The 11,987-nt window shown below is 41.4% G+C and overlaps 2 protein-coding genes across 2 annotated transcripts in view; both read right to left on the reverse strand.

Moving 5' to 3' along the window:
- The window catches only part of LOC144082437 (copper-transporting ATPase 1-like), a 34,128-nt gene extending 22,313 nt beyond the window's left edge, over positions 1-11,815 (reverse strand). The window contains exon 1 of the mRNA XM_077609605.1: positions 11,693-11,815. The gene's annotated coding sequence lies outside the window, so the exon portion shown is untranslated. The remainder of the gene's footprint in view (positions 1-11,692) is intronic.
- LOC144082438 (copper-transporting ATPase 1-like) lies at positions 969-11,813 on the reverse strand. Its single transcript, XM_077609608.1, has 23 exons — positions 11,693-11,813; positions 10,946-11,070; positions 9,495-9,996; positions 8,643-9,407; positions 8,101-8,331; positions 7,865-8,028; positions 7,533-7,694; positions 7,156-7,232; positions 6,704-6,926; positions 6,397-6,630; positions 6,228-6,319; positions 5,239-5,366; positions 4,978-5,132; positions 4,771-4,905; positions 4,500-4,694; positions 4,192-4,374; positions 3,898-4,111; positions 3,216-3,362; positions 3,012-3,154; positions 2,716-2,919; positions 2,457-2,574; positions 2,008-2,110; positions 969-1,950 (listed from the first exon to the last, which is right to left on the reverse strand). The coding sequence occupies exons 2-23, from the start codon at positions 11,063-11,065 to the stop codon at positions 1,677-1,679; spliced, it is 4,569 nt and encodes a 1,522-aa protein (XP_077465734.1). The 5' UTR covers positions 11,066-11,070; positions 11,693-11,813; the 3' UTR covers positions 969-1,676.
- Positions 11,816-11,987: the final 172 nt, after the last annotated feature.

Raw genomic sequence — 11,987 nt, forward strand, 5'->3', positions numbered from 1 at the left:
CAGTGTGCGTCTCCCCAGATAAGCTTGTATATTTTTGTTCATTTTTTCCCAGTTTTTATTATTTGTATGGTTATTTTCCATTGATAAATCATAACAGTTACATTCTGGTTCATGTCCTAGGTTATTTTTATATTCATATTAAGTATTTAACTTATTGATGGCAACAGACGTCCAATTCATTTAAAAAGGAGGACTGACCGTGAATGCTCATTTCCGTGCCACTCTTGATGTCCAATCCATTTTTAACGCACCTCATTCGCCCTTTACAATTATAATGGATCGGGCGTCGAGTGCCGTCAATGGCAGCCAAAGAGTTAAACAAGTGGCCCGTAATAGTTGAAAAAAAACTCGTTGATTTCAACGGGAAAAAAACGAATGAAAACGGATGGAGCAATAGATCAGAGTGAATCCGATGAATGCAAATGTTTACATCAAATATTTTCTTTTGTCAAGTCAATGATTATGACAAAGCCTATGTCCGATTATTATTATTATTATTATTAACACTGATTCCATTCCTCATCAAGGTGTGATCACTTAACAATGTTTAATAGTCTCAAAATCTACTGTTGTTGTTTTTGTGCGAGTGAATTGATTTAATTAGTGTTTCCAGAAGTGTTCCCAGCTGATACAAAGTGACTTTTGTTCTTGTTGTCTTTAAGTTGAGCTGAATGTAACATTTTCTTGCTACAGACAAGTCTTAGGCCACAAAAGCACAATGTTGGAATGCTGACGTATGCTGCACTCTTATTTTTCTTTTTTCTTCTCATTTTTTGTCAACACTTAAACCGCAGTGTTTTCATTTCCGTTTGACCAGTTGAGAAGTAGCACAAAAATCCCTATTTTGTTTACTTGTCATGTCTTGGATTGATTCTCTCAACATAATTGTAACTAATCAGAGCTAATCCCTCTTTAATGCTGTACATCTCAAACATATATACGTAAATAAAATACAGGCCAGGTGATCATGTGAGGCAATAAGTCTGATTTATGTATTTCTGAAAATTAAATGGTGTCTGGTTGTGCAGATCAGCAACTCAATGTGATCTTTTTTTGTGGAATGATGAATATACATTGTCAATTCTTTGTATTTTAATAGAAGGCACAAAAGACCAAGGGTGGGGAGTAATTCCTGTTGAACTTTTCATAAACAGATTTTTGTGACAAAAATATACATTAATTTGGTTATTTTGTATAAAATCAGAGCATTTGTAAGTCAATCTTGAGGCACAATTCAAACAAGGCAGCCTGGATTTAATCATCTAATGAACCTACATTCCCCATCCTCTAATTTAATAACATTCATTAATACTTCATTTAACCGTTGATGTGCATACGTGATGCTCAATGGGCGGGTCTTGGACAAGCAGGTGCGAGAACGCAAAGCGGACTTTGCATACCTGTCAACCTCTGCCGATAACTGCCCTTATAAATGATTATGATTCCCCTTACAAACCCCCCAAAAACCTTACAAACACCGTACGACTCATTATCGGGAGAGTGGCGGCAAATAAAGTAAAGCTGAAAAGAAAACTTGATTTTAACCCAAGCGACATATAAGATATAAATACCAATGAACAAGATGAAACTTCAAAAAGGTCTTTGGATACGCGATGTGAAAACCACCACTCCGAAATCGAAAAGGAGAACGCAAACCTGTTTCTCTGAAGCGCCCTTCAACAGATGACCTCGTCGCACGTGGCCTCCCCCACCAGGAGCGAGTGTTGCTCGGGGTCGCTGAGCACTAGGCTGTGGATGGAGCGCCTGTTGGAGAGTAGCGAGTTGATGGACGCCCGGGTGTAGCTGACAATGCGGTCGAAGAGGCTGAGCCTGGGCGAGGATCGCCGCAGATCGCCCATGCCGATGTGGACGCTGACGTTGGACAGGCTGCCCTGCCGCCGGTCGCCGCCCAGCCGGGCCTCCAGCTTCTCTGGCGTGGGCTTAGTGTAGCTGCAAAAAAGATGTGGTGAGAAAGCACATTGGAGAGACCCCTCGAGCGGAAATTACCATTTGAGAAGAAGCGAAGACACGACCACAGAGATGGAAGACAGTGCCATGAGGGCGGAACCCATCCATGGCTGTAACACCAGACCGATGGGAAGGAACACACCTGAGGGAACGCCAGAAATTCTTTTAATTCATTTGTTTTCTTAATCATGTGACCTCACGCTGTTCAACTCTTTAGCTTCCATTGACGACAATGGACGTCCATTCCATTTCAACTGGGAAAATCGAATCGACCACACAACTTAAGAAATTGCATTTTCTCGATGATATATTTCCAACAAGAATTAAGACAAAGCCATGAAAAAAAATAATTGATCATTAAATAATAAAGTATCCCCCTAAAAAGTTGTTTTTTTCCATTACACTGAACTTTACAACTTCAATGTTAAGATGAAGATTGTTGTTAAGTTATACATTTTAGCGCAAAAATATTAAGTTCGGCCTGTTACCTGCAGCGATGGGAATGCTGACCAGGTTGTAGAGGACGGCGAAGAAAAAGTTGACCTTGATCCTCTTGACGGTCTTTTTAGAAAGATCGATACTGGTGACAACATCCAACAGGTCATTCTGTCAAAAGAAACAAAATATTTTTTTTTCAACATGGCTCTATAAATATGCTCAAACATCCAGTACTTTTTGACAGTGCCAATTAGAATTTTGTATATTTTAGAAGTTCAATGAGGCTCAAGCCAAAGATTGGATTCGCACCCTCATCAAAACCACATCTGCTGCCTCGATGGCCACATCAGTGCCGGTTCCTATGGCGATGCCGACGTCCGCCATGGCCAGGGCGGGCGAGTCGTTGATGCCGTCGCCCACCATGGCGACCTTTTTTCCAGCCTGCTGGAGCTGCTCCACTTTTGCCACCTTGTGGGAGGGCAGCATTTCGGCAAACACCTTCCTGATGCCCACCTAACGCGGAAAGAAGACACGCGAGTGAACTCAAGCCAAATGATCAGGACTGTATTAAAACTACACGCCATATTATTGCGAGTTGAGCCCACCTGTGAAGCAATGGCCCGTGCTGTCTTGCTGTTGTCTCCTGTCATCAACACAACCTCCAGGCCCATGCTGGTAAGAGTTTGCACCGCTAGCTCAGCTTCCGGTTTGACTGTGTCTGCTATGGCTACCATGGCACACAGCACATCTAGAATGCAAAGTAAGGACATTTTTTTGGTTGACGTCTGTAGCCTCCTCCTTTTACTTACCATCCACGGCAACCAAGACAGAGGTGTGTCCTCTGCGCTCATGCTCGACCATGGCGTCGTCGACGTCTGGTTGGATCTGCAGGCAATTCCTCCTTATCCACTCTCGATTGCCAATCAGGACGACGTAGCTGGCCATCTGGTCTAGGCCTGAAGACAAAGCGTTCAAGTAATATTTCAATAATGTAGAAGTATATTGGGAGTCATGATTTATATCGCCAAAACAATAGTAAATTTGGTACCATAATAATAATAACAACAATAATAATAATAATATCATCATCATAAGGGCAGAAAGTATTGCCTTTACAACCAAGTAGTGAATTTAGAGGATGCAATTGTTTTTATGGGCGAACTACTCAATCTGTTAAATTCTGCCCCATTTAATAGGGAAATAACTACATTTAACATTTTATGGAAAAAAACACTTTAAAATTATTACAATACATACGAGTCATGCAAAGAGATTCACTTCATATTCATAATTTATTTTTTTAATCTAATATCATTTAAGTTAGTAGCAATTGCCCAGTATATACTGAATATATAAGAGATTTGATTCTAAAATCTTTCAGCCCTGCAATAATTAAAGACAATGGCCCATGTAGTAATGGAATAGTAGTTTTTTCCCCCACATATGACCCAAACAAGTGGCATGCAAAATGCAAATGAGACTGTGGCATACTAGGCGGCTGTGGATCCATGATAAGAGGATGCGAGCTGCTAGACGTGACTGTGTCGTTGATCTGGACCAGCAAGCCATTGCGCTGGTTGTTGTCCTCGCTATCGCTGTCCGCTTGCTTCGACAGCATCTCCGTGTTGCTGACCCGACACCGGATGCCGCAACCCGGCACGGCCTGGAATTCTGTGCACGTGCCGAGCGAGTCTGTGCTCAGTTCCTGCTCGCACATTGTAATGTATCGTTAGTGGTGGTGGTGCTAGGAGAAGAAGACGAGTGTGTGGTGAGGTCAAAACCAACCTGCTTGCAGTATTTGGTGATAGTCGCCCCTAGGGGATGTTCGCTGTTGTTCTCTGCTGTGCCCACGATTGCGAGGAGTCGGGAACGTGGCATCTTGTTGCCCTCCACGAGTATTTTCAACTGGATAACGTTTGGAGTGCCATACGTAATGGTCCCGGTCTTATCAAACACCACGGTCTGGACCTGTGCATTGATAATTGCTGTTAGTCATTTCACTCACTCTGAAATCAGGTGATCGGCCCGATTTTCTTCCACGTGATTGGTTTAGGGACACCCAGTTATTATATATAATATGATATAAAACACACCTTGTGTGCCATTTCCAGCGGTTCCCCTCCTTTTATCAGGATGCCATTTTGAGCTCCAACGCCAGTGCCCACCATGACAGCCGTCGGCGTCGCCAGACCGAGGCAGCACGGGCAGGCGATGCATAAAACTGTTATGGAGGCCTGGAAAGCGAAGCGAATCACCGCCTCTGCCCTGGAAATGCTCTTGTTGTAACCCTATAATGAGTAAAAACAACATTTACATTTCTAGCATCTGAGGTATAGTCGTCCATAAATTGACGGACAAACTCACAGGAAAGTATTTTTCCACAAGAGGGAAATCCAGGAAGCCAATGATAATCCAGGCAATCAAAGTGAAGACTGACACGCTGACAATGAAGTGTACAAAGTAGCCGCTGATCTTATCAGCATACCGCTGGATAGGAGCCTAAAACAAACATGGGGAATAAGAAAAGCTAACCATATGGAAGAATGATCAAATCTAGAATCCCATACGCACTTTTGATGTCTGCGCCTCTTCAACTAATTTGACAATCTGTGACAGGGTGGTGTCCATGCCAACATGTGTAGCGCTGACCAACAGGGAGCCGTTCTGGTTAATGGAGCCCGCAATCACAACACTCCCCGGCTTCTTGGTCACAGGCATGGCCTCACCTTCAAGTTCCAAAGCAACAGATGGTCAGATATTAACTATCTACAGCAACACGCCTTCCATTTCGAAGCTGTGAATGACTACTTGGACGTATACAGGCTCACTAACCTGTGATGAGAGACTCATCTGCCATGGAGTGGCCTTCAAGGACTCTTCCATCAACAGGAAACTTTCCACCCGGGACAACTTTGACTACATCTCCCCTCTGTACAAGTTCAACATCCAATTGGTCCTCACTGGAAAGAGTCAACAATAAATGCAAGGCATTGCTAACAAATATACTTATTGCATTAATCTGTACACATACTGTCATTTTTGCCAGTGTAATGGTATCCTATAGTCATGTAATTTCAAATATTCTGTAATTAGGAAGATAAATGAAGTAGGTCATGGGTTCATTCAACAATAGTAGCTATGGTTGCTGGAAACAGTGATTATTTTATTTTACCTTGCTTATGCAGCTAAATCCAGTAATTTGCACTATGACAATCTAGGTCAGGGGCGCTCACAGTTTTTTTTGCTTCAAAATCGACTTTTCAATGAGCAAACCTCCCGCGATCTACTTTGTTGTTAGGGTTATTGTCGTGAGATCTACTGGTAGATTGTGATCTACCTAATGGGCAACTCGGATCTAGGTCATATTGTGAATTGCATGCACATTGCTGCCACCTGCAGTTTAAATAAAGGTGAAAGAAATTCCTCACTCCAATAATAACAAAAAAATATTTGAACATTTTTGAGATGTGAAATACAAACGGTGCCCTTTGTTCACAAAAGATGTTTTATGTTAGATTTGCATGACATCTGTATATTCTGTAGCAACATGATGGCAAAAATGTTGAGTCTTATTAGAATGGCCACTTCAAATTGAGTATATAATGTAGTGTATAGATAGTATAGTACATACATTTAATCATTTTATGCTTCATGATTGGATATTCCCAAAATATGGCAGGCCCTTGTCACATAGTTAATTTTGCGAGCTATAGATTGTATGATTCTAGAAAGTATGTACAATAAATATAGTTTCTGTTACATCATCACCCTTATCTAAGTGCAAATATTTACACGGTGGCCAAAAGAATCAAAAGCAATACCTTAGAATGGATGAATCCCTACTGAGAGTGACCACTGTGGCCTCAGTGGCTTGCAGCAACATGAGCTTTGAAAGAGCCTCAGACGTTTTGCTCTAATTGGAAAGAAAAAAAAAACCAGATTGTGACAACTCCAAGTGATGTATTAAAAGTTTTAATAGATGAATCAAACCTTGACTATCTGTTCCAACCAGCGTCCCAATGAGATGAAGACAAAGAGCATTGGCGGAGTGTCAAAGAAGGTGATGGGGTTGACTTTCGCTTTCTCCACCATGGCCACTATTAGTACTATGAAGGAGTAGGTAAAGGCTATGGAGGTAGCCAGTACAATAAGGAGATCCATGTTGGCAGATCTGTGTTTCAACGCTTTGTAGGCTTGAATGTAGAAGTAGCGACCGCCTAAAAACTAAAAGGTGATGAATTATGAGATGATGCATTGGAATAAAAAAACACACACAACAAGAAAAACAGTGACTCACCTGCACAGGCAAACAAAAGAGGAAAGAAAGCAAGTTCATGAAAGAAAGGCCTGGGAGCAACTGCCTCTCCAGTAACATGTCAGCATGGAAGTGGTTACGGTCTTCGGCTGTGGCATTGTGGTGGTGTGAAACATTCATCTGGTGGTCCATGATTATCATGTAGATCATCATACCCATTACCGGCACACACAATACTAGGCTCACCAGGAAAGATATCATCCACCTGAAAAAGCAGACATTTGAAGTTATTCAACAAATATGATTATGGATTCATCCCAAATCTGAGGAAGCAGGAAATCTTAAACAATCCGCCTTTTTTTCATTTAAGGATTTTTTTAAAAACATAATACGATAATATTGGTAGCAATGCATGGACTGGACTGGTTGTCAATTGATTACACTTCACGTGATATGATATTTTCATGTAAAATAACCATTTAAAAAGGCCTCACTGTCGTATTTCCTTAGTGTGGTCCAAATGGCTGGCAGCACGGTCCCTTTTGACTAAAGATGCGTCAAAACCCAAACTCTAAAAACAGAATAAACAAATTTAATTACATTTGGTTGAAAGTTAATGTATTTTTAATTTCATAGTATTTAACTCATTGCCTGCCGTGGACAAAGATAGAAGTTCCATTCATTAGAACTGGGATCTGCTCATCTTTCAGTTCCATCGACGGTGCTAGGCGTCCAATCCATTTTGACTGGAAGGGGCGAATAAACATTCAGTCGCCCATTCCAGTCAAAACAGATGGCCATAAAAGCAGTGCACGTCAATGTTATAACAATTCTTAAATACTGAAAGGCACAGAACACTACGATGTCTCACCCCAATCAGCTTGATAATGTCTCGTGGTCCTATTACTCCAGAGTCATACTTAAAGTGCGCTTTGTTGGTTGCTAAGGCAACAGAGGCATATATAATGCCATTTTCTTTCATAAGGCTTGATTCAATTTTGTGGACACAAGAGGCACAAGTCATTCCCCTGACCTGAAATGAGGGAGAATTAAGAAAAGTACAGATTTTAAATGACTTAATGCAAGTGCAGACCAACGGTTGGGGATCTATACATTACAGATTAATGTTCCAACTACATGAAGCTTGTTTTACTGTATTTTTAACTAGAGTGGAAAGGGGGAAAGAACTAACATATAATTTACCACTAATTCCAGGTTTCCATCTGAACCTTCATAGTTCTCCATGACTGAGGCAGAGAAGCCGAGCTCGTTGACGCACTCTGCAATCTTCGCAGGGTCGATCATTTCCGAATTATACCGCACCTCGGCCTTACTGGCCATCAACGCCACCAAAACAGTGTAGATGCCTGCAAAAAAGATCATTTTAAATCTTTCAAAAGAGTCTATTCAAAAGAAAGCTTTAGGAAATGTTAATTTACCAGGTGCATTTTTTAGGTTGCGTTCAATGTTGGCCACACATGATGCACAGGTCATGCCTCGGATCTGGATAAAGCACTTGTTCGCATTAATGTGCTTGTCTCTCTGCTCCGTTTGACTATCCAAGGGCGTCTCTTTGAGGAGGCTGATGTCCAGTTCCTTATCTTTCATTGGTTCTACGCTTGAAGACTTGGGGACATTTAGACGTGACACGGGTGACAGGGTATTGGTTTCTGTGGGAAATAAATCAGTGTAGTAGTGATAAGAAATTACAAGAATGAAATTTATTACAGCATGAGAAAATAATATGAATGTTTTCTTTGCCGTGACAACGATAAACAACCAGTCCAACAAACCTGATCCTCCACTACAAGAATTTATAAAAAAAAAATTAAAAAAATCCAACAGATCAACAAGGGCTGGCTCTAGAGGTGACTGTGTAGTTCCCTTCAGAAAGAGGGCATTTCTCAGTAGTCCACGTTGTGAATATTCACTGCCAGCCAATGAATTACGGTAAAACTGATAATGAAGAATATCGTCTCACCAGGTAAGAAGGCCTCAAAGCCCATGTCTTCTATGGCATCCTTCAGCTCCTCTGGGGAAACCAGCAGAGGATCATATTCGAAGAAGCCCTGCTGATCGACCAGAGAGACGTGGGCTGACATCACCCCTTTCCTTTCAGACATCACTCCTTCGATGGTCTGGACGCAGGAATTGCATGTCATGCCCTCAATGTTAATCTTGGCCATGTAGGCCAAAGGCTGGATAAAACAAGGTTGGGGTACAGCAGGTTTGGCCAGCGATAGTCCGAACGCCGGCCGTGAAGATAAAGTCAGCGGAGGTGAGGTAGCCGGCAGGCTGAGGAGCCCAGGAGAATCCCATAGTTGAGTCTTGAAGTTCCCAGGGGGAAGCGCTTCGATTGCCTGCTGTAATTGAGACACCGTAACTTTCATCGGGTCATAGCAGATGGAGGCTTTCTCCTCCTCGAGAGAGACCTCCACAGAGGACACACCAGGCAATGCAGAGATGTTGTCTTGGATATTGACCACGCATGATCGACAGTGCATGCCTTTGACCGCGAGCGCCACTAAAGTTGTGTTCACGAAGATTTCCGCCTCTAACGGTGAAGAGGCGCTCGTTTCTTGCGAATTGGCAAAATGTTCAATTTTACTAAGGGACAGTTGCAAAGGGCGTGGTTTGGACTTTACACTAGCCTTAAAGCCAGCCAAAGAAATCTGGTCAATGATGGTCTGAACACTGATGAGGTGAGGCAGGTAGACGATTGCAGCTTCCTGAGAATCCAAAATGACTGGAAAATTAGAGCGCAGAAAAACAAAAATGTTATCAAGGCTGCAGGATGAATGACAAAACGGAATATGAACAAACCATACGATACCTTTGATCATTTCAATCCCATTTAATTTTCCAATCTTCCCCTCAATTGTGGTTGTGCAAGAATGGCAGGTCATGCCTTGAATGCTCATCTTCAGGAGCGCCGCTTTGTTTTCTGTGTCATGAGATGGAGAAGCAGGCAAGTCTTTTGCACTAGGGCTAGAAGAAGTGGCGTTGTCTGATGGTGAGGCGCTTAAAACGATTTCGGTAAGCTCCCGCACAGACGTCAAAGACGAGACAAAAGTGACGATGAGGCCCTCTTTGGTCGGACTATCTCTGACGTTCAGTACTCCTGGGATCTGAGACAGCTTCTCCAAAGCCTCCTGTCGAGACTCAGACATCAGTTTGGAGGCAGGAATCAGCTGGCTGTCAACACAAACTGGTGTGGCCGCGCCAGACGTGGAACTTGACTCGAATCCCATCTCATCGATGGCCTTCAACAGGGACTCTTCACTCTGGTGGCTGTTGTTAAAAATGACTGTGGCATTTGCCTGCTCTAAAGACACCTAGAAAATAGAAAAAAAAAAACTATGTTCAAAAGACAGTGGGAATTATTTAGCTACTTTTAATCATAATTTGGTTTGGGAAGTCTTTCTCAGCTACCTAATAATTGACCGTTTACCAAGATATCGTATAATGGCAAAATATTGCAGACTTTTGACTTAATGTATTCAGATATAGGCAGTTTAAAAGCTAAATAAAAACTACATTTACTGTACATTTCCAAGAGATGGCACTTTTGGTATAAATTAAAAGCAACAGCGTCAAAATTTGATCCATCATTACATTCATATGAAAGAAAGATTATAAACTAGTTCCACAAGGTTTTAACAACATGACGATCCTTGTTTTCTTCCTCCAGAAAGCACAAACATGTGACACACTAAAGTGATCACTTGACTTACCCATACCTTGCAAGGGAAAGTGAATGTTTTGAACTTTGGATCAGACATTTTTTTCACGCTGTAGAAAAATGGTTATAGCGTCTAAAAATATCACGCCTGTATAGATTTAGGATTCAAGGACCAAGACAATATATGGTAAAAGAACAACAAACAACGTTTGCTGTGGGTGTGTCGTAATGACCTGCTGTCACAGTTCTGCATAGGGCAGAGCTGTATCTTGAAAATACAATTGCATTATCTTCATCATTTAATCTTAGCTTGGGGGTTAAACAGCAAAAAAACAGGCGGCAATCACCACAATTTCGCCCTTGTAGCTACATCCTTATTACCTGATTTTACATCAAGAGAGATCTGATCTGTAAAAAATGCATGTTGTCAGATTTGATCATTTTGATATAAACATTTCAATCCCTATATCTGTTGACAATGAAACAGTAACACACACCATGTAATTAAGATCCTGTTATAACCCGGAAACATTTTTGACAGTCACCACTGTCAGTGGCGTAATATTAAACACAACACACACAAATATTGAAGACTAATTTACCTTTATGTGTATTACCCCTGGAAAAGAACCGATCCGCTTTTCTATGGATTGAACACAGGAGCCACAAGTCATGCCCACCACACCAAGTGTGACTTGGTATACACTGCCTTCCTGTGCCATTATTCCTGAACAAACAATCAAAAAACATGTTTTAAGTACTAAATGAAAGAATTGAATACAATTCACATACCATGCACATATACATACACCTGACTGACCTGAATGAGTTATATAACAATAAAAAAAAGTGCTCAATTCATTTTACAGTAAAGAAATATTACATAGGAATTGATGACGTTACTATTTTTTTGTGGTTATAGACCCACTTTGTGAATTCTGCTTTGTTCCTAAGAGATCCCTGTTAAACGGGTATCTAAAATATCAGATTTGATCTTTTATTGGGTTAGGTTCAGGAAAAAATAACTCTCATCCAATTTAAGCTACGAGAAAGTAAATAAACCGGTGTATCCACCTGCAGCCAAGAGATCATCGAGTCAATTAATGAGTTAGTTTCAGTTTCATTTTTATTAGTGCGACATGAGATCCCCAAATGTAAAATGAGTGATTTGGGTCAATAAATATTTGGGATAGTGAGCTAACAGGAAAGGTATTGGTGATCTTCTTACTCTAAAGCAAACATTTGCCGAGTTTTGTTTTTGCAAATATATAATTCCGTCTTCCAAATGTATGGCTTGCCGATAGAAAAACACGACGAAAAAAGATACATTGTAAACAATAGGTTCTTACCTTGAAAATAAAGTGACAGTCTACTTACTGTCAGGGTAGTAGCATTAGACACGTTGCTTCTGGTCGTCCCCCTTCCTTGAGTCCAACAAAGCAGACGAGTCGTCGGGGCATTACGGAAATAGCACCTTAGTCTATGACTGATCTCAACTCGGGAGAGAGCTTTTGTTGCTTTGGCTCATTCCAATGTGACGGACTGACGGATATCGTGAATTCGTAATTGAGAATGGGCGGGGCTTAACCGGACAAATCCATGGCAACCCAAGGATAATTTTGCGCCCTGAATTGTGTTTTGAAT

The sequence above is a fragment of the Stigmatopora argus genome, chromosome 9 (genome assembly GCF_051989625.1).
Source record: "Stigmatopora argus isolate UIUO_Sarg chromosome 9, RoL_Sarg_1.0, whole genome shotgun sequence".
NCBI classification, from domain to species: Eukaryota; Metazoa; Chordata; class Actinopteri; order Syngnathiformes; family Syngnathidae; genus Stigmatopora; species Stigmatopora argus.